At 48.1% G+C, this 22647-nt stretch overlaps 1 protein-coding gene across 1 annotated transcript; it reads right to left on the minus strand.

Annotated features, from left to right (window-relative positions):
* Window positions 1–8656: 8656 nt before the first annotated feature.
* Window positions 8657–13824, minus strand: BOD1 (biorientation of chromosomes in cell division 1). The gene is made up of 4 exons (XM_023935803.2): window positions 13621–13824; window positions 12506–12630; window positions 10629–10829; window positions 8657–9485 (listed from the first exon to the last, which is right to left on the minus strand). Exons 1-3 carry the CDS (start codon window positions 13822–13824, stop codon window positions 10631–10633), a joined length of 528 nt encoding a protein of 175 aa, XP_023791571.2. The 3' UTR covers window positions 8657–9485; window positions 10629–10630.
* Between the last annotated feature and the right edge of the window lie 8823 nt (window positions 13825–22647).

The following is a 22647-nucleotide window of genomic DNA, read 5'->3' on the forward strand; positions in this document are numbered from 1 at the left end:
GTTCTTACTCCTAAGGGCTGCAGCCCCCGTTGGTGGGGGTGTCAGCAATGACTTCATTAACATTTATTTAGATGTCTGCCTTGGAAGCAGCTCTGATGGACGAGCTCATTGTCTGGACTTCCCCAATAACTCCGTGCCTCTACTTATCTCCATTGTTCCATTCAGTTTTAAGCAACCCTGATGGGTTTGGGGTGAGTGTTGGGGCTGGATTTAATCTTCAGGACATCCCTCTAACCTTAATTCTCACCAAGTTCTCAGTTTGGAGAGGTGGGGATGCTCAGATTATTGCTGCTTTTCCTAAATTGGGGTGATGATGTGTTACCCCAAATGAAACATGAAGCTGGAGCTGGGATAGGAAGAGAGGAGATCCTGAGTCCATCCCCAGTGTTGACTCTGTGCTTTCCTTCTGTTCAATTCTGGCCTGATTTCCTTCTCTTCACTTCCTGGATGCCATGTGGACAAATGATGAGCCAGGTGAAACAACTGCTGGCTGACACTCACACCCACAATGTTAAATGGCCAAAAAAAATCGCTTTTCAATCAGCAACGTGAATGTTTGGAATATCTGCATCCACAGCCCAGTAACAGCTACTTGGGAGATGTGGAGACAGTGGAGACAGACCAGGCAGCTGTGAAATCTCTGTCATTTAGGGGAAAAAGCCCATTCAGGGGTGACATTTTGCACAAGCCAGGGCTATTTCAGCATCTGCAAAAACTCTGAGAGGGTTTTTCCACCTCTGAGTTCTTAAAGCCTGAAAAAAAAAGAGTCTTTTTATTATGCTGCTCTTTAAATAATAGCAGCAATAATTCTACACCCAGATACTTCATTTTCAAGACCCTTTGGTCTTTAAAAATCACCCCTTGCTTGAGAACAGTCAATGGGAAGAAAATAAACTTGAAAGGAATTTTTCTGCCTCACCTTTTGTAGCCATTTAGAAAACACAAGGATAACAGATAGGGGAGGAGGGATCAACCCCCAGCTGCTGTGAGTTTTGGTGTCAGCAATTCTCTCCCTTTTTCATGTGCAGTTCTTTGTGGGATGGATGCTCAGGTGGTCCTCTCTGATCCCAGAGGTGTCAGGATTTCCATGAAGGATGAAGCAAATCCCACAAAGGCAGTGAAATTCTGGAAACTCCAGCCTGGATTTCTGTGGGTGACAGAGCTGTTGGAACCCATGTGGGGTGTTGGCTGGAAAAGCTGGAAAAGGGAAAATACACATTCTTTACCTGGCTATTTGTAGAATTCAGTGCAGGATTTGTACCTAGAGAGGAAAAGGAGAGAAAGGGAGTGGGTGAGAAGCACCTTACATCAGAATCATGTAGCACAGACTGTCTCACAGGGGATGGGACAGCTGAAAATTCCTACTCTTTCCTGTAGCTGGATCAGATTCCTTTGGTGGAAAGAGGGCAGGGTGCCCTGGGGAAATATCTGCATAGCCCCAGGCCCCTCTGACATCAGGTCAGACATTCCGGGTCACATAACTGGAGGCTGCAGCATGAAATTTAATATTTCAATGGATCAAGTGCTCCTGGCACATGGAGCTCCTGCCTGGATGGGCTTGGTGAACTCAGCACAGAGAGAGCAGAGGGTTCAGCCACGGCCTGGAGTGGGAATGATGGAGCTGAGGGATGGATGAACCTGAGCTGTGCTGCTCAGTGGTGGTGGCAGATGGAACTTGGCAGGGGTGGAAGTGGGATGGGGGAATTATGTTGTGGTTTTCTCTGCTGTAAAAGGAACAAGAAAAAAATAATGGGAAAAAAAAAAAATATATATATATATTAAAAAAAAAGAGAGCCTTGATATGCCCAAAAAGAGGAAGCAGCACTTTCATCTCGTCCACTGGCAAAGTCTAAAATTAAAGTCTATTTAATGTCTAGGTCAAGGGAGTGGAAAAGTTAAATATTGCACATATTTAAATATGACTGACAGGCATTAGATTGGAGAGACTGATCCTGCACCAAGAATCTCAGGTGGTCTGTCCCCCTTTCCAGAAAATCAAAGCCCAATGAGTCGCCTCCAAACCCCATTTTCAAAGCTCAAATCACTTTAAATCAATTTCTGCTGCAGGTGTCCAAATAAGCTCCCATTTCTACCGTCTCTTTTCGGTAAAAATAGCTTATCCTCTGACATCTGGGAGAGGTGAAGGTGTTACCAAGCACTGAGCTGTCAGAATCCCTGTCATCATTTTATTTCTGGTTGTTTAAAGTCCCATTAGTTCGATTTTTGTTCTTCTTTTGTGCTCATTACCTCCTTGTGCTGGGAACGAGAGCGCGTGGCTGATGGGGAGGACTCCCATGTTCTGCAGAAGTGGCAGGGAACGTTTCACAAATGCATCCCCTGCCTGCAGTGCAGGCTGAACTCTTAGAGCTCAAAGCAATGTGGAAAAGTAAGATTGAACAGCAAATCCCAAAGCAATTTTTATTTTTTTTTTCCTGCAGATTTGCTGGTTTGTCTAATAAAAGGCTCAGAAATCCTAGAACTTTTTTAAGACCTTCTGGAACTTTATTGTCACTCAGGCTTGTAATCTGATTTTTTTTTGTGTGGATAAAATGTGGATCTTCAGGATGACATGGTGTTAGTAGGTGTCTTTCTGCAGAGTGGGAAGTGCTGGATGTGAGCAGAGGGAATCTCAGGATCACAGAATCGTGAATATCCTGAGTTAGAGGGGACCCAAAAAGAACAGGACACCCCAAGAATCCACCCTGTGCCTCTTGGGGCTCAGGCAAGGTGCTGCTGCTGCATTTGCTGTTTAAATCTCATTTTCTTCCTCCTCATAGTCATCAAACCTTTTCCTGAAGAACCTTGTTTAGAGCATCTGTGCCCTTTCAGACTCTCTGCCCTCTGCTGAAACACTCTAAAGGCTCTCCACTTTTCAAAATTTTTGATTAAAGCCTTAAAGATTTCAGCCAATTCTTTGCTGTGCATCAGCTACTTTTCAGTGAGGGCAACTTAATTCCTATTATGAGCCAGTATCTCATAAACTCGTTTCTTTTGGAGCCTTTTTCCAGTCCCCAAGAACATTATTTCCATGCCTCTATTTCTCTTGGATGGGCTTTCACATTGCAACTGCCCTCGGTTGCTGCCTGCAGAATTCTGAACTGCTGGTTTGGCTGGAATTATTCTCCATGAATCACCTCCCAGTAACTCCCAGTGCCTCAGTGTCCTGCAGGCTGGTGTCTGAGCTCTGCCTTCAGCTCAGTTTCTTTAGTTTCCCTTTGATTTCACTCTTTGCAGAGAAGCTCTCACAGAGGTAAGGGATGTCATACATATTACATCTACCAAAATTACAAATTATTCATCACAGCTCGATTCAAAGGCAGCTCTGTCATCTCTCCTACTGCTTCTCAGAGATCCTGAAGCCTCCAGAGTAAAACTCTTGTGCTGGGAGAGGTTTTTTCTTTTAGGTAATGACAGAAGGAGCTGAGCTTGAGAAGGACAGACTGGAATCTCTTGATCTGATCTGGTAGGACCAGTGGTCAGGGCAGCAAATCATCTCCCAGATGCTCATGTGAGATGGATGAAAATCAAAGCAGAAACCAGATTTTCCCTTAGACCTGGAGAAATTCTGGTCAGGAAATCTCCCAGGACATTTCTTTATTATGAGTCTGGAAGTTTTCTCTGACTTTGGGACAATGAGCACTTCTCTCAGGTGTCTGTTCAGTGGGGATGGACAAAGTGCAAAATAACCTCATATTTAATCTAAACCCCACCCAAATGGCTGCTTCCCTGAATTTCTCGTGTCTTCAGCATTGACCAAAAAATCAATTGCCCCTTTATACTTTTCCATGCAAGTTTACCCACCAAACTTCATTTTTTTCTTTTGTGTGAAGGAGACTGTTTTCCTGAAGCACAGAAAATTTCTTTTGAGATCCAGTGAGTCTCCTAACCAGATAAAAGTGTTACATCCCACCCAAAAAGCACTGCAGCTTGTGGGTGAGCTTTTTTTTTGGTGTTACCAACCTCATTTCAGCCCCTCATTTTCCTCAGCAGCCCCACAGTGAGAGCGATGCCAAACAGCAAAATCGCATTGACCTGGAGAAGGAATTTGGGGTTGATCTGAAAACTCTGATTTTCTGTCCCAAAAACCCCCCAAAATGCAGAAGTCTCGTATCTCAAACCCTGCCTCAGGTTTTCTTTTTGACACTGATGCCTGGAGAAAGCTGACCTGGAACAGAGGCTGGACAGAGCTCAGAATAAAGCAGGGATTTATTGAAAGGCCTTAAAGGACACTCCTTGGGCAATGCAAGAGCCTGGCCAGGGTTACACCCAAATTACCTAAAAATGGTCACAAAATGGATGAGTGCTCACGAGGTCTCACATTTTTATAAGTTTTGGTCCATCTGCATATCAGGGTTCATTGTCCAGTCCCAGTTTCAGGTTATGAAGTTCCACCCTCCTTGTTTTCTCTCTCCAGCCCAGCGTTGTTTCTGCTTTTGGGCCTGGAACTTGTGACGACTGCCCTTGGTACCAAGCAGGAAAAGGAATTTTGTCTGCCTGCTCTGTGCAGAAAGCTCACTGACACTGAGCATGAAGCTCAGAACTCCACACCTGGAATATGAGAAATATAAAAGCTAAAACTTAAGGCATCAACACAACTCCTTCCCTGCTGTTTCCCTGGCAGAGCCTGGCGCTGCTCCTGCGGCCGCGCACGTCGGCAGTGGCGGCAGGGCTGGGGGGCCAAGGGGGGCTCAGGATGGGCTGACCAGGCTGTGCTGTTGTCACAGCAACCCCCTGCCCTTCCCTCCTGAGCCCTGGGGCTCCCTGGCAGCCACAGGGGCTGGGAGGGCTCGTGTCAATCTGCTGGAGATGGAGCCACGTCCCGCTACCCGCGGAACCGGCGCTGGTTAAAAATGGAATGTGTTCCTGAAATAAACCTCTGAGGGTGGCTGCTGGACACCCCCCACCCCTCAGATCTCCATGACACCCCTGGAGAAAGAGGGTGGGATGTTTTGGGAGCAGTGTCAGCCTGGCGGAACTGTCAGGTGTCACCTGCCAAATCCCACTTTTCCAAACCGTTTTGGGAGAGAGGGATTTTTGCAGCAGATTATGGCCATGTTCAGGCTCTCCTGTAGGAAGCAGAGATTCTGGCAGGGTTGGAGATAATCAGTCAAACCTTTTTGCAGCTGAAGCAGCTTTTTTTCCCCTGGGAGGGGTTGGGAGGGAAGGCAATGGCTCAGGTCTTCCTTGGGTGAGATGAGATCAACTGCTCCCCTGAGCACCTGCAGCTGCTCCCAGGGGGAGCACAGAGAGAGCCAGGACTGGGGACAGAGAAGCACGGAGCTCTCCAGAGCAAGGTAAGGCTCAACTGGACTTTATTTGGAGTTTCTTGGAAAGATTTGTGTTAGCAGGGTTCACACTGCAAGGTCTTTTGTGTGCAGCATGGCTGGAGAAGCAACGAGTGAAGGTGTGGAGCTCAGCTGGTGTTGGTGACATCCAAGGCTCTTTTTCTTGGTCAAAGCAGTCCTGGTTTTACTGGGATGGCAGAAGTTGGGCAGAACTACCTGGAGGGAGGACGAAATGTTGGCAGGAGGTGAATGCTGGCAGGGAGGGGCTGTGTTTAATGTCCTGCTGTCTCACAGGGAAGGGCTGTGGGGGAAGAGTTCCCACCAGGTTTTCTGGTTTTTGCTGCGGTTGTGCTGCCCCCTTGTAGAAGACAGAAGTTTTGTGAGTGTTCTCAGAACTGTGATTGTTTCATCTCCCTTTTGCAGAGTTGCAATGAAATGTGAAACTCATGGCAATGCTTTTCTGTTTCTGTTAGAAATCCCATCCAAAATGGATATATTTAATGTATAAGGTTGCTTGGAATTCCCAAAGGCCCCAATTCAGCAAACTGCAGCCATTTGTTCTCATGTGAATTCTCTGTAGTGCCAACACCTGAAGTGCTTTGGGGAGGTTTTTTTTCTCTTTTTTATAAAGACACCAGTGCAAAAGGTACCCAATTCTGTGAGTCAGGGAGATGGAATTGGTGACACACGAGGTCCTTCAGCCGGTTCAGGTGGGCTGGACGTGTTGCATTTTGCTTTTGCCTGCTTTGTCCCAGCGCTGCAGGGGATTGTTGGAGCCAGCTCCCAGTCTGATGGCTGAGGTAGCACATTTCTCTCTGCATGGCTGGATGGTGTCTAGACTGGGCTGGTCACTGCCCAGTCATGTTCCTTTGGCTGAGCCCACAGCTCTGCTCTGTTGTGGACTCAGCACCTGAATCACAGAAGTGCAAGAACTGATGGGTCTGATACAATCTCATGGCACAACCAGCCGGGGCCTCACACCTTGTTCACACCTGTGAATTGTACATTTGGGTAGGCCAGGATTTACAGTTCCACTTCCTAAAGCTGTGATTTTGTCCCTGATCACTGGGGCTGTTCACTTCTCTCCCCTAATGCTGATATTTGTCTCCTATTGCTAAAGCTCTTGGGAAATGTCAGTGTGTGCTGTGTGATTTGCACTGCACAAGCACAGCCCGAGCTCATGGAAGCACTTTGGGAAAGTTGTCTCCACACTTTGCTGGGTTGATTCACTCAGGAGGCAGCAAAAGAACTCTGGATCTGCTCGGGATTTGCAGGGGAGGAATTGAGAAATGAAGCAAGAGTTTATCTCCCTCTTACGGCTGAATTCCGAACAGCTGCTCTGGGAAAGGGAGGAGCAGGAATTCCTGCACTCGGGGGCTGTGGAGAGACCCCAGCTGCTCACGAGCACTTAAACCGAGCTCACTTCAGGGAAACTGCTAAAATAGGATTTTCACTGCAGTATAAACCGCAAAATATCTGTAAAAGACTTAAACTGCTCCGGTTCTCTGCGAGTTTGAACCCAGAACTGGCCAAATATACAATTATGGAATCTTGGAATGGCTTGGGCTGGAAGGGACCTTTGGGATCACACAGGTAATGGCACTTTGGTTCTGCTCCTTCAGGTGCAGTCTGCTTGAGTCAGTGTGACCCACTCAAAAAACACTTTCTGCAGCTGCAAAGGGGCTTGAGGAATCCAAAATCCACTCAGGTGGAACCGTGACCTTGATGAGGTGATCAGCACTGTGGTTTCTGCCTGGCTCTGTTGGTTACCTGCTCCAGGTTTCACTGAGAAGCATCTCTGGAGTTAGAACAGTTACATAGCAAGTGCCTCAGGAATCATCCCGTTATTTTATGTAAGATTTGCATAAGTTTTAAAAAAAATCAGAAAATGTTAATTAATTTAAAGCAAGAATCAGTTTTACTTCAAGAATGTGTTATAAACACATTATTCATCACTTAACTCCTGTTCAGTACCTGGAATTAAGATTATCTTGAGCTAAAATACGTATTTTTGTAAAAATGGATTGCTTTGTGTGTTTGATATGCATTACATGTACATTTTTCAGGAATAATGGGGGAAAGGTAATGGAATCCTGCTGTTCAGTTTTTCATGACAGCATTTGGGACAGTCAGAGGAACAGAGATCAGAACTGTTGTGTGGCTGCAGGCCAGGGTTTGATGGGAAGGGAAAAGAAGGGAAATTCTGCAGTGCTGCAAGTGATGCTTGTGCAAACATCTGTTTAATGTGAGCTTCTTGATTCCTTGAATGTCTTAGACCTCTCTGCCTCCCCAAACTCCTCAGGCTGTGTTTAACACACCCTGCACAGCAAAACCTGACTCATTCCCCAGCTTCAGTCCAACATCCTGCTGCAGGGACAATTTCACTTCTACAGTAGGTACAACTTTGTTCTTTTGTTCTGCTCTGAAGAGTTCTATTTCATCACTGAGGTTTTAAGGCAGGGATCCGGATTCTGGCTGCGTGACTGACAGAATTTAATCAAAGGGCACTGCACAGGTCCTTCATCATAAGGATTTGGTGGCTTTTGTCACTGTCCCATTGTGTCAGGGGTGCTTCCAGGGCTCTGATCCACAGCAAGGACTTCAGAACCCCAACATTAAAGATCCCAAACTGGCTGCCCCAGCTCTTCAGGTGCTTCTCTTGTGATCTGAAGGTTCCCACAGCCACTGGAGCCGTGCACAGGCTGGGCCCCACCAAAGGCTCAGCAGTGTCAGAGCTCAGAGTTAACACAGAGAGAACAATGGAAAAGCCTTTTAAAAACTACCCTGGCTGAGTCTATTCTCCTTCGCTCATCTTTTAAAGCAGCTGTCAGGTAGGAAATGCAGGCTCAGGTTCCCTCCTCACTGCAGTAAATCCAGCTCAACTTGCTACAAAAAACCCTGAGCTGCTGTCCCTACTCCTATTGCCATCCAGAATTTTCCTCAGCACACTCAGAATCCTTTCCATTTGCTCTTTAAAACAACTTTTTTTCCCCCTGAATAAACGTTTCAGTTCCAAAGAAGTGGTTGAGAACCCAACCAGGAGGTAAAAGGTTCTTTTCTGTCAAGAGCTGCCCTTAAGGCCCTAAGGGAAAACATTGATTATACATTTCTTGCAGTCTTTAATCCCCAAACCAACATCCAGGAGAAAACCCTTTACTCACACAATCTTCACAATATTTTACATTTTTTGAGACATCTTCCTGGGAAAGGATACCAAAACCATCTTATTTCATGTTAAGAAACAACTCCAGGTTGTTAAACCTGGATTAACCCATAAAATATGCAAGGTCACACTTTCCTTAGGGTTCCAGGCATTTCTTTAAATAGTTTCTCCTTAAGAAAAAAGTGCTGAAGAAGCCAAGCCTCAGAGATGCTTTTTGAGGTGTTTTATTGCAAAAAGGTGTGGACATTTGCTGGCAGAACAGGTTATCACATTCTCCATTTGACTGTCATCCAGAGGACACTGCATGCATTCGAGCTGAAAGCATAGGACAGTTTCCACCAGGCACCTGAGAAAGAAAAGTCTTCCAAGCAGAAAAAGACAAATTTCCACCTGATCCCAAACTCTGGTGTGCCCTTTGCTCCCCAGAGTTCCCTGGGAAACAGGAGTGACATCAGCTATAGCAATAGCCAACTGTAAACATGTTCCTGTGTTCAACAGAATTTGTCTGGATAATGGATCCTGAAGCTTCAGCTCCAGTTTTGAACAGGAAATGCCTTTCCCAAAGCAGGCAGTGCAGTGAGTTCCACCTGACCTGGCACCTGCTGCTCACTGGAACCCAGCAGAGGCTTCCCCTCCCCTGGCTTCTATCAAAGGAAATCTGACAGCTCTACTTGGTCTCCAAAAAATACCCCACCCCCAAACCCTCCTTCCTTTCTTTGTGCTCCTTGTAGAGCCTCAGCCCCATTTCCCCACTCCCTCCAGACAGCAGACAACTCCCTTTGCTCCTTCCCACCCCCTTGCCCAAAGGCATGACTAATGAATACAGGCTGCAAAAATCTCTCCACACTTGGGCTGTCCCTCCACAGGCAGAACTCCAGGTGCACCTGAATTTCCCCATTTCAGTGCCTATTTCCCACAGGCCTAACAAAGGTTAATCATCTTTGGCAGACAGCAACCCTGCACCAAAGGGAACAAGGAATCCATTGCCAGTCTAACAGGGCATGTTGCAATTGCAGCTGCTCAGCAGCAGGATCTCCCTGCAAGGAAAAAAAAAAGAGAATTTAGAGGATGTAGAAGCACCTTCACAAGTCAGTGCATTAGGATAGATTAGAATATATTAACAACTGCTCTTTGCTGTGGGTCACAATGGACTTTTAAACTACTTGAATCAGACAAATGCAAAAACTTAAGTCACAAGTAAATAACTCAGGATGACACTACAGCCACTTAAACTTCTACTATTGAGCTAAACCCCCATGCTGGTTGCTCTGCTAATTCCCAGCCACTGTAGGGTCTTATTCCTTCTAAATAAATCAGCTGTAGATTACATGGAGCATTTTTACTTTCAGAAAGCCCTGGCAGATGGAACAACTGACAATTCACTTCCTTTCATGCAGCATGGCTTTAAATCCCCCAGCAAAGGGGCAGATTAAAATTTCCCACCAAGGCAGTAACTCCTCAAAATCAACCTTTGCAATCTTAGCAAAGATAGACACATCTTGTGCTAAGACAGAGGAGCAGTTATGGCCCCCTGAGGCCCCTGGAGTTATTTTAATCACAAAAGCCAGAATGAACTTGTTTGCCACAAAGGCACCCTCAGTCCTTGCAGCTGGAAGATCCAGGCTGCTTTATTTAAATCAGGTTTTTGAGTGAACAGTTTTTCACTCCCAGAGATGTTGTCCCTACTCCAGCAGGACTATTTTGGTCAGTGACAATTCGACACTCCAGTGTTAGTTCTGAAGCAGAGATACCTAAAACTTTCAATGCTAAGCCACAGTAACTTGTCACCACCCTATTCCCATCTGTGTTTCAGTAAATGATATATATTTTTAATCCATTTGATACAGTTCTGAAGGCAGTCCAGCCACTTCCATGTTAATGCTGCTGGATATGCTGCTCTTTTTTTATTTTTGGATATGCTTTACTGGAATAAAAGGCCTTTTGGGCTGATCCAAACCCAGCTCTGGCAGAGTGCAGTGTTCCTTGATAGCTGATTTACATCATCCCTATGTCTTAGTCCCAGATATTTTTAGCAGCCACTGGAGTGGCAGAGGGCTGTGACAATGACAACAGGCTGCTGATCAAAGTGTCCCCCCTGCCAAGCCCTCCTCTATCTTGCACTCTACAAATACAGAGATGAGGCACAAGGAATGTCAGCACTAAGTGCAGAGATACCAGACCTTTAGGAGGCATCCTGAGATGGAGCAGGAGGATCCTTATTCTCAGGCTCTGGAGGAGGAGCTGGCACATTTTCCTCTTTCTTTTGTGCAGCCAAAAATTCATGAATCGCCCTCTCTATCTGAGGCCTGAAGATGTGGTTTAGTTTTGGATCCACCACCTGAGAAATAATTCTGTCCACTCCAGCTTCCAGCATTCCTGACCTTGAACAAAGACAAAGAAGTCATTCAGCTCCTCTGAAAAACTTCTCCCCAATCTCCTCCAGAAACTCTCCAGAGCCCTCCTGTCAACTGCAATTAGCATTAACATGGTGAGAACTGCAGCCTACTCAGGAGATCCTTAAAAGGGACTTGTTTCACTCACCTATTTCTCTCCCTGCTCCCTACAGAATTAACAACTCCCATCTGGTCTCCCAGGTACTTAAATGACACCTTGGCCAAGAGCCACTTTTAATAGGGCTCCTGTGGAAACCAGGTCAACATGAAAGCAAACAAACACATTTTGGCACAAGAAGAGAAATAAGCTATTCTGAGGAGGAGGGCAGGTGAGAGCACAGGCTTTTTTTTGGCTGAGTGGAGGGAGAAGAGCCCTGCCCCCTAAGAACAGGACTGTCACTTGCTCCTTGTAGCAGTCTAGACAGATGGGTATGAATTATAAAAACAAGACAGTGAGCACACAGCAGAGGCTCTGGGCTGAGCAGCAGGAACTGAAGTGACTGGTGACTTCAGTCAGGCTCCTGGGCCGTGGGGCACAGGCTGTCTGGGAGGGTTAAGTCATGTCTGCAAGGGAGCAGGGACAGGAAATGGAGATGTTCATGGCACTGGGAGAAGGAGCCACAGGATAATGAGGCTGTGAAGGATGCAGAGACACAGGGCACCTCGTGCCACCTGCAGGTAACAGCAGCCTGGGTGGGCAGGACCCACACCTGGACACCCCCAGGGCTCAGCCCTGCCCCTCCAGGAGTGACAGGGACTGTTCAGACTCCCTACAGCATTTTGTGTGCAATATCTCATCCGCTCTTCCTGATTAAAACTCAGCAGTGCTGGGAAGCAGCCTAAAACCTTAGAGCTCATCCAGTTCCACCCCCTGCCACTGCAGGGACACTTCCCACTATCCCAGGCTGCTTCAAGCCCCATCCAACCTGGCCTTGGACACTTCCAGGGATCATGGGGCAGCCACAGCTTCTCTGGGCACCTGTGCCAGGGCCTGCCCACCCTCCCAGGGAAGGATTCATTACCAATATCTACTGTTACCCTGCTCTATCAGCTGAAGCCATTCCCCTTTGTCCTGTCCCTCCAGGCCCTTGTCAATTGTCTCTTTCCATCTTGTTGGCTCATTGAGGCACTGGAAGGGCACAGCTGTGTCACCTCAAAGCTTTTCCTCTCCAAGCTGAACAACCCCAGCTCTCCCAGCAGAGTTGCTCCATCCCTCTGCTCATCCTGGTCTGAAACAGCTGGACAGGAACTGTCCTGTGCTGCAGGAGCTCAGGCTGGTGCAGAGATTGCTGCTGACAGGGAATGGATTCTGCACACACAGCCTTTGCCATCCTCAGGATTCTTTCTTTAAAGAATCTTTAAAGGCTCTTTTCTTTCCTGGAGGTAAAGCTCAGGGTCATCCAGCTCAGTACAGCAGGCACAGCGTTTTTGCAGCAATAATTTGGACAGCAAATATAAATATTTCATCACTCCAACCCACCCATTTCAGGCAGAGCAATAATGTGCATTTTGAGGAGAGTTCAGACTGCACTTATTCTCCCAATGAAACTCAGGGAAGACAACAGAAAGTGGTGTGAGAAACTTCATTCTGGCAGTTCTCCCTTGCCTTAGGTGATTTCTGGCTTATCAAATATCACTGATTGTGCAGGCTGCTGCTCACTCACTGGATCACACTCTGCCTCAGCCCATTCCGTAACTGGTTCTTGTTCATGGCTGGGTTCCATTCCTGCTTGTCCAGGTGGGTTGAGACAAAGTTGTCGACTTTCTGCCTCAGGTTCTGATAGGCTGGCTAAAAAAAATAAAAATAAATCCAGTTCAACAGCTCAAATACCTCCAAACAACCCCCTGCCAGAGCCCTTCACAGTGCAGCTATTGTCACACACACTGCTCTGCTGTGTTTCCCTCCCTTCACTCTCTGAACAAAGATAATCCTGTTTTCTCTGAGAACACAACTGGAAATTGCACAGCAACACTCAGTGTAGTAATAATTCAAACAGCTGGATAGGTTGGGGATGAAACTAGTGAAATGCAAACTGTGCAGACAGAAGTTGTTTAGCAGAGTTCTTGTTGTCTGGAAACCCTCGAGCCCAGAATTCCTAGGAAAGTGGCTGAGCAATACTGCCACCAAACAAGAACTTGAATTATTTACTTCTGTGGCACTAGCAGAGGAGATAAGAATAAAAATATAAATTGTAATTTTAAAGATAATTATAATGGTATGAGAACATAATTCCACTGAACAGGAACTTAACTAACAAATCCATATAAATCCTCAGGATCCACATCCTGGATGCAAGGGAAGGACAAGAGGGAGACCGGGATATTTCTGAATTTGATGTGTCTGTCCTGGGTGAGGATGGCAGATCCCAGGACTCTTCCTGGAAGCACAGAACTTTGGGAAAGCAAAATTTAACCAAAAGAGCTGAATTCTGACAGTCACTGTGAACAATCCAACTTGGCACTGACAGCCCAACTTCTATATTGGCAACAAATGATGAGGAGTTTGTTGTGGCTGAGAAAATGAATGTCAAACAACAGCCTGAGAACATCTACTCAAGAAACAAAGGTTTGGTGTGAGAATTCAGGGATGTTGGAGAACATGGGAATTTTTGAAATCTAGGTTGAGATTGTTCTTAAGGGAAGGTGTTTTCCCAGGAAAGCCTGGGCTGAGAAATGAAAGGCTGAGCCTGTTCTCTGCCCGGGCTGTGGCTCCGAGGATGTCCCGGGAGCAGCCCCGGGGGAGCGGGGAGGGCCTGGGCTCGGTGCCCGGCCCCGGTACCTTGGTGTCCACGTCGGCCAGGCAGTCGCGTCGGAAGCCGTCGAAGAGGCCGCGGCTCTTGAGCTGCTCCACGATGATGGCGATGAGCTGCGGGTCCCCGGGCGGCAGCGAGGCGGGGTCGGTGGGCCCGGGCCCCGCGGCCCCCGCGCCGCCGCCGCCTCCCCCGCCCGCCGCGGCCCCGCCGCCGCCGCCGCTCTCCGACATCGCCCGCGGCCTCCGCGCCCGCGCGCGCCGATTGCGTCACCGCGGCCCGCCGCGTCACGGGGAGCCGAGTTCGCCTCAGTGACGATGCTATGGGCTGAGGAGCTCTGTGGAACTACGAGTCCCAGCGTGCACCGCGGCGCGCCGCCGCACGGCAGCGGAGAGGCGGGCACGCTGCTGTCGTGGTGCGTCTCGGGAGTTGTAGTTCAGCGGATCGTGAGGACGCTCCCCGCATCCACCGGCGGTTGTGTGGTGGTGGCGGTGCTGGGATCACCCGGCCGGAGAGGGCACAGGGCTCCCCGGGCTCCCCCGGAACGGGGTCAGCCGGGCAGAGGGCCCGGGTGTTCCTCAGCACCGCCCGGATGCTCCAGGTGTGCGGCTGGATGCTCAGGGATCCCCTCCCATGAAAACAGCGAGGTTGTGGCTTGCGTGTGTTCTCCTGTGCCGTAGTGAGCGCGGAGATAATATAAAATTGAGAAAAAAATTATAAATGTGCGTGGGCTCGTGCTGTATTTCTGTCGGGATCCCGAGACCCGACTGTCCCCAGCAAGGGCTGTGTGTGTGTGCTGACAGCCCTCGCTCCTGGGAGCTGCAGGGCACAGATCCCACACGCTGGGTTTGTTTCCTTCCCAGTGATGTAGGCAACAATGAGCCCATTAGGTTATTCCCATCCCAATTCAGGAGGACAAGCAGTGCAGCAGTGTCCTCACAGAATCCCAGAGCAATTGAGGGATGTCTGGAGATCATCCAGTGCCACCCCTGCCATGGCAGGGACACCTTCCCCTGTCCCAGGCTGCCCCAGGCCCTGTCCAGCCTGGCCTTGGGCACTGCCAGGGATCCAGGGGCAGCCACAGCTTCTCTGGGCACCTGTGCCAGGGCCTGCCCACCCTCCCAGGGAAGCTTTGAGGACAGAAAAGGGACAACTGGCAGCGTGTGCAGACCCTGACACCTCCTGTGCCAGGATTTGGGGACACACACGAGCTCCTGCTGCAGCACACTCCGTCCCTGTGCCTGGTCACTGCCACTGCTCAGTTCTGGCTCTCTCGGGGTCGGGTACAGAACCCCCTGGGCTCAGCCGGGCTCTCAGAAGTGCTCCTGGAATCTCATTCCTGTCTGGCAGCTTTGTCCCCAGCCCCTGTGACACTGGCCTGGCACGGCTGTCCTGGCCCCGGGGCGTTGTGCAGGTTCCCTGCCCCGGGGGGACCCTTGCCATGTGTGGGTGCTCCTCCATGGATTCTGATGCTGATGGCATATACTGATGGTGTGACAGCAGTGACAGGACGGAGACAGGTTAGAGCCAGAATAGGAACACGTTTTATAAAACAGATCTGTCAGGACCCTGCACCTCCGCTCTGGGGAGTTTTTAGGGCACACGGCCTTGTTTTCTCCTGTGGGCAGGGGAATTCTGGAATCTCCTGAGCTGGAAGGGACCCACAGGATCATCCAGGGCAGCTCCTGGCCCTGCACAGACCCCAAACAATCCCAGCTCCATCCCTGGAGCGCTGTCCAAGCTCTCCTGGAGCCGGGACCATTCCCTGGGGAGCCTGGGCAGTGCCAGCACCCTCTGCGGGAAGAACCTTTCCCAAAATCCAAGCTGCCCGTCCTTGTCGCAGCTCCAGCCGTTCCCTGGGCGCTGTCAGGGCTGGTGCCGGGGCCAGCAGCGCGGTGATCCCGGCAGGTGGCACCCGGCGGCCGCGCTCCCCATCCCGAGCGCTCCTCCGCGCCCAGCCCGGCACGGACGCAATGAATGGATTCCAGCAGCGAAGGCAGAGGGTGGCTCCTCTCTTGGGACCCTCAAGGGAGTGATGGAGGAGGAGGTTATACTTATTTTATTTTTTATTTTTTTTTCGGATTTTCCTGCTGTCCTGGAATGGCTCCTTCCCCAGGAAGGGCTGAGAGGCAGCGACCTCAAAGGCAAAACCAACCCTTCAGCAGCACAGAATCCAGCCCAGGGTTTATTGGGGACTGCCCGGAGTAAAAAAATTCCTCCCAATTAACAAATTACTGGGAGAGACTGTGAGCATCCGTGATGCAGGAGAACCCTCAGTGCAACCTCCTGTATCCGGGATGCTCCCAGCTGCTCTGGAACTGCCTTGTCACTGGTGCTGATGCTGCTGCAGGAGCTGAGCACTGCTCCAAGTCCCTGTGTGAGGTCTCTGCCTTTTCCTGTGGGTGGATGCGGTGACCTCTTTCTCACGGTGGCACAATTGATGTTTCAAGGCGGAACAGAGGGGGCAAAGCAGGTAGTTATGAGATAATGAGAGTTCACGGCTTCTCTTACAAGCTGTGGGGTCGAGGTCAAGCAGTGTTTAATAGTTTTGAGATCTGTAGCAGGGGGGGAAAGAGAAAAACAGAGCGTTTAATCTGTTTTATCTGTGTGTTTTTGCCCGACATCACAGCACACAGCGAGAGCGTTAAACTGTGGTGTCTTAGATAAAGCAGCTGGCCCCCAGGGAGGAGAGCTGTGAACCTCTCCTTGAATCACATCTCGAGTACAAAATTTATGAGATCTGTGAACCCTCCCTGTATCCATGGCCTCAAGGAAAGCTTCAGGCAGTTTCCACAGCTCGGGTCAGTAGAAGACTCAGGAAGGGAGAATTTTTTCCTGTTTGCTGTTGTGTTGGAAATGCAGTTCTCATGGTAGGATAAATGTTTAGGTGAAGGGGAAGCAAACTTGTAAAGCTTAGGGAGAAATATTATTTCAGGTGAAATAAATAGAAAAAAAAATGGTGTAGAAAATTACTTGGATCAAGATGGCAATTAATGATTTTAAATCTTATTTTCCTGTGTTACAGTCCCCCTGAGCCCCATTCCTTTAGCTGACCAGGGAAATTGTAATTTCAATTTGTGAAAAACCTGAATTCCAGTCACACTTGCTATCACAGATGATCAGAGCCAGAGGTCAGTCCTTTCTTTGTCAGTGTTTGTCACCACTGCCTTGCACATTTCCTCCATTCTCAGCCCCGCTTCTTCACCCCCCTCCTGTCACCACAATCACAAGAGCTGTGAGCCAGCACCTCTTTCCATGGAAATTCTGATATCATAGGGAAAAAGCCATCTCTGCTACAGCTGCCTGCAAAGAGTTCATGGTTGTTGGAACTGGCTGACAAAACCGAGTTGTTCCCAAAAAAGTGGTGTGAATGAAATCTGTTTTTATGGGTGCTCATTTCTACTCCTTAAAGCTCTCACAGAAGACTCACATTGTGATGCTGCATGAGGCAGAAGGTCCTGGAAGGGGTGTGGAGCTGGCAGGGTGTGTATTCCCATGTGGAATCCGCAGCAGTGGAGTCCTGCCTGTGCTTTCCTCAGTGCTCACTCTCATTTGAATCCTCATTCCCTCAGCTCCTCATTTTCCTAGGGTCTGTAGGAATCAATTCCTGCTGCAGGGCATGTTCTGTGTTAATCCTCTGTAGAGATGGAGTTTGTTCTTTCCTCGGCAGTGGGGACCAGATTTCCACCTCTGTGTTTGGCCTGGCACCAGACCTGGCATGACCCTGCCTGGGAGCAGGGGAGCTGCTGGAGAGGCAGGAAAAACCAACATTCCAGAGTATCCCGTGAACCCTGTGCTGTTTCTTGTTGAGATCCAGCATCCCTGTTCACGAGGATTTCTTCCTGGAAAGGGTGGTCAGGCATTGGAAGGGGCTGGCCAGGGAGATTTGGACTCCCAATCCCTGGAGGTGTCCAAGGATGTGGCACTCAGGGCTGGGGACAAGGTGGGCATTGGGCACAGGTGGGGGCTCGATGGTCTGGGCTTTTCCAGACTCAGAGATCCTGGGATTTTCAGTGGGGTGATCACTGTGGCTGGGGAGAGGAGGAGGTTTGTTCCCTCTCTTGAGGTTTTCCACATCCCTGTTGAAAGACAAACTGTTCACAGGAGGCATGGTTGGCAGTTTGCTCTTCCTTGCCCTGGCAACCCCTGCCACAAAACGAGAAGCCACTTAGGGAGTCCAATTTCTCCCAGCTTTGGCCCTGTCAAAGATTAAGATGAGAAACCTGGGATATTTGGCTGTGGCCAGGCACTGCCAGTGCTGGAATGCAGATGGAATTACCATGGGCACCCTTGCAGAGGCAAAACCCAGCTGCTCCCAGGCAGGAGCTGTGGAAGCTGCTTCCTTTCCTCCCTGTATTGGCACCTCCAGCAGCACAGACCCAAATCTGTCCTTGGCAGGGGAGCTTTTTCCCAGGTGTGTTTGCAACCCAGATCCTGCCCTGCTGCCTGTGTGCATGGGAACTGTGAAAATGTGAGGTTTGGTGGGGGATGATTCAAATGAAGGTGAATCCAGCAGGGTGGCAGTGCAGCTAAATTTGCTTTTATCCTTTAGCAGTGTTCCAGCTGTGCCTGCTGGCTTTGGGCCACGCTCTTTTGGTGTCAGCAGCCCCAAAGTCGTGTTTAATCCTTGCCCCAGCCTCTGAAGGAGTTAAAGCCGGGTTCCCTGGGGGTGGGTGTGGATCAGGGTCAGCCGGGAAGCACCAGAGTTTTGGGATCCTGGAGATTTACAGAACAAAGAGCTTGGCTATGCAGGTGGCAAAATATTGAAAGAGTTGGGAAGCTGCAGGAATGTTCCCCAGCCCATAATTCTCTCCCAAAGAATGTGCACCATGCACCCAGCCTGCCAACCTTTCGGAGGCTCCAGAGCTCGGGAAGAAAATGTCAATTCCTGCGTGTTTATCGTTTGTGCTGGGCAACATATTATCCATGGAGCATATGCTGTATACACCACAGGCTCTCTGAATCACTCTATTTCTGAAACACTGCATTGAAATTTATACTTTGGTTTATTTTATATGTAAATATATATATATATATGTGTGTGTGTGCATGCATATGCATTATATACAAGTGGCTGGTGTTAAAACAGAGATGTAAGTAAACAGAATTTGTGTTCAACATGCCCACCTCCACAGGATGGTGTTTTATTCTCTATTTTTTTTTTTTTTTGTGGATTCTGTCTTGTAACTCAAACGATTTGGAGCTCCAAGTATCTGCAAATACCAAAGGAGAATGTATTTGTAAAGCTGCTGCAGAGCCTTTCAGAGGAGATGCATGCTGTGTCCTCAAACAGAAATGTCAATTGTTCATTCTTATATCATTGTTTCCATTATTATGAAAGGCTGAAAGCATGTGGCAAAAATAATATAAACATTATTGCCATATATGCAGAAGGGGTAATTTTCCAAACTAGATCATCAAATGAAGCCTTGGAGTGTATCTGTGTAATATAATCCCTTGGAAGAGTTGCCTTGCATTTGAAGTTTTCACATATTTATAAATGTTTATGAAAAATGCCAGTTGAGCTGATGAAGTCAATAAGTGCCCCTCTAGGCAGGGAAATGCAGGCTTTTTGCTGGGGAAATGAATAGCTTGTGATTGCTCTGGAATGCAGTGTCAGAGATGGGAGTAAACCCAAAAACCTGGGCTATCTGTGCAAACTGCTGGATGAAATCCCGTTTCTCCAAGCCCACTATTTACTTTTCTTGCCTGAGCCTGAGAAATTTTCCATAGCACAGATTTCACTATTGAGGGCAGCACTGCTGTAAAAACCACTTTTTTTGAGAGTTTGTGTGTGTGGGACAAAGTGCTGCTTATTCCTGCTCTTTCCACATGAATATCTGTGTCAGGATAACAGCCCATGGCCCTCTGCTTGTTTGTGCTGCTTGTCTTTCCAGCATTTCTTCCCTGGGATTTGATGTAGCTTTGAATCTGTGCAGATTTTCTGCTTTAAACTGGAGAGTGCAGCCACACATTTGGAGTTTGTGAGGAAAGCTGGAAGAGTTCAGGAATCTAATGGTGCCTGATTGGAAATCCACTGGTGTCAGAAAGGAAAGTTCTCTCACCTTCTGGAGAGAGGCAAGGACTGCACTGTCACATCCAGGAGCAGAGGAGCAATTACCCTGACATCAGAGGATGAAAAGATGAAAACAAGGAGGCTGAAAATTAATTTCTTTCGCCCCTCTATTTCATGCATCCATCAGCAACGTATCTGGGCATCGTGGAGCTCATTTAAAAGTGTAATTTCTATCCCAAAAGATGGTATTCAGCATGCTTCCTGCTCTCAGGTTAAGTTCAAGGGGATGCAGCGTGGGGTAAAGGTTATTTCTGCCTCTGTGTGGTGGCTGTGGAGCTGGGATTTCCCTCTTTGTGCATTTGTGGATCTACGTGTTGCCTGTAACGTGTTTTATGCTCCACATAAGTTACTCGTCCCTTATTTACAGCTTGCACTTTTCTCCTCTCCTCTAAGGACCTGCAACTCTTGACCTTTTAGCCTGGTAAATTATTTACACGTGAAACAGTGAATCAAAATGATGGCTCTCAGGAAGATGCTGCTTATTCTCAGGGAAGAAAAGCACATTTCTTCCTGAAATCTCCTTCCTGAGCCTTGTTTGTCCTTCCCTCCTCATCCCTTCCCAGCCTGAGAAGGAGATGCTCTCCTTTTTCACAGGGAAAAGTTTCCTTGCCCCTGATTTTAAAATATCCCCTTGATATTTCGGGGATGGGGTGAGAGGATGTTAGTTTGATGTCTTTCTGGAAGAGGAAAACCATGGAAGAATGGGAAGGAAAGGTGTGTGAAACGGCCCAAGCTGCTCCAGAAATCCTAAACTGGGGGAGATACCGGCAGAGCTGGAATTGTTTAAGGCCCTAAAGGCATAAAAGTTATTTCACATGGAATGGTTTGGGTTGGAAAGGACCTTAAAGCTCATCCAGTCCCACCCCATACCATGGCAGGGACACCTTCTGCTATCCCAGGTGCTCAGAGTTCCATCCAGCCTGGCTTTGAACCTCAAGGACTTCTCAAAAAGGTTATTTTTAATATGCTGTAAAGTATATATTTAACAGACTGTAAATCATAACACCTCTCCTTGGTAAAGCTCACGCAGATCCTTTGCTGAGAGGTGCTATTGTAAGTGAGACAATCGTGCACGTGGGGGAATTTTAGTTTTTTCCTAGAGCTGTATTAAAATCAAATGGAGAAAATTGATGTTATGGTTCCTGGAGCAAACACCTCGTTCCTGCTCACACGGGTTTATCTGCAGGACAGGGAAAACATCGACAGAGAAATGGGAAACCAAGAAACAAAGTGGATTGAAAAACAAAGTTATTTCAACGCTGCGATTTCTTACCAGGGAATTTTGCACATTAAAGGATTGTGGGAAAATAAACAAGAAGACAATGTTTGAAAAGCAAAGATTTGTTTTGAAATTATCTATATCGGCTCTTGGTTGTTATGGGATCTTCTTTTTAATCTATTTTTATTTTTTAACAGTTTTTCCCTTCACATGAAAAGGCTGGTCCATGCCAAGCACCACCTTTTCTGAAACCACCACAGTTCTGAGTCAAAAAAGGAAAAGAAAGCATTCTGGCATTATAAAATAGAGAATCTTCTCAGATTTAAGTGGTTTATTTTCTCAGGAGCATAAGGAATTCGATAATTCATGCATATTACATGAGGAAAGCGGCCAGTTTTTGGATATTTCATGAGAAATAAAATTTCCACATCATTAAATGGCCAGAGAGCAAAGTGAAGAGGAACACGTGTAATTCTTACGAGAGCTTTTCAATCAGTTTGTTGTAGTTTTAGAAACTATGACTTGATTTGATAATCCTGCTATTGCTGCCACTCATGGAAAGGTGAGCTGCACCTGCCTGTAGTGACATCCAGGCTCCCAAAATTTGGATAATGGGAAAAACAGCCTCGTGCAATGGGGTCTTTTTCACAGTGTGGCTCTGGAAGGACCTTTTGGCCGGTAATTGTCTCCTGTAAAGCTCACATTTGAGGGGAATAAAAACCAAAACAGCCCAAAAACTGGGCTTGATGATGAAATCTTCAGAGTGAAAAATGTTTTATTTCTTCTTCCCTGTGTGTGAGTGCATAAAACTGCCTTCTCCCGAGCTTTGTGCTGCGCTCAGTGCTCATCATTTGCCTAATGCAAAGTAGCCAAACACTGCAGCTGCTATTTGAGATCCTTTTATCCATCTTTCCTCACACACACACACGCATCCCCACACCCAGACAAAAGTTGCTTTCCTTTAGGCAATCGGGAGCCCTGGGAGAGTGGCAATTTCTTTGATTGCTTATTGTAGCTGGAGCGCTGGAGATAAAAGTTTAATGCATTCTTATTGTCTGGCTGCTTTTAAGTATTCAGCTGCAGCGAGCGGTGCGGCCTCAGCCCCGTTCCCAGCTGAACACGGGGCTTGGGGATGAGCAGATTCGGTGTCACCGCTGCTGCTGGGGTTTTGTTGGTGCCCATGGAGTCGTTTGAGGGCTGGGACAGCCTCTGGCAGATGGGGAGCGGCCAGCTGGGCTGCAGGACAATGCCAAGGAGCAGGTAAAGCAGCAGGGCATAAATGAGATGTTGCTGGGAGGAACCGGCTCGGAAAAACAAACGGATGTGAAATTTTCCTAGGGAAACTCGCTGTGCCGAGCTGCTGGGATAAACACGTTTGGTGTGGGTGAGTGCTGGGCCACGAGCTGCCGAGAGCAGGGCAGATCCCTTTTCTGCACCCTTCTCCTGGAGGGGACAGGTGGAATTGTTCTAACCAAGACACGAATTGCAAAGCCGCTCCCACCAGCCAGAAACAAAAGAAGACCCCAGGCCAAGTTTTAGGCCGTCCCAATTTTAGACCAACACTTGGATATTTCTCTGGCCTTTTGCCACAGCCCTGGTTTCCCCTCACAGCCCCTTGGCAGAGGCTCATTGTGCTGTTTTGCTGGCATTTCCTCTGCCCTCTCCCGGCCACCATTCAGCTCCTGTTGCAAGAGGGAGGTCAGGAGAATAATGTCCTTTTGCTGACACACGGGTAACCCAACCCTCCACCCTGCTGCTCTG

This window comes from Cyanistes caeruleus, chromosome 15 (genome assembly GCF_971803275.1).
Source record: "Cyanistes caeruleus chromosome 15, bCyaCae1.hap1.1, whole genome shotgun sequence".
In the NCBI taxonomy this organism is placed as follows: domain Eukaryota; kingdom Metazoa; phylum Chordata; class Aves; order Passeriformes; family Paridae; genus Cyanistes; species Cyanistes caeruleus.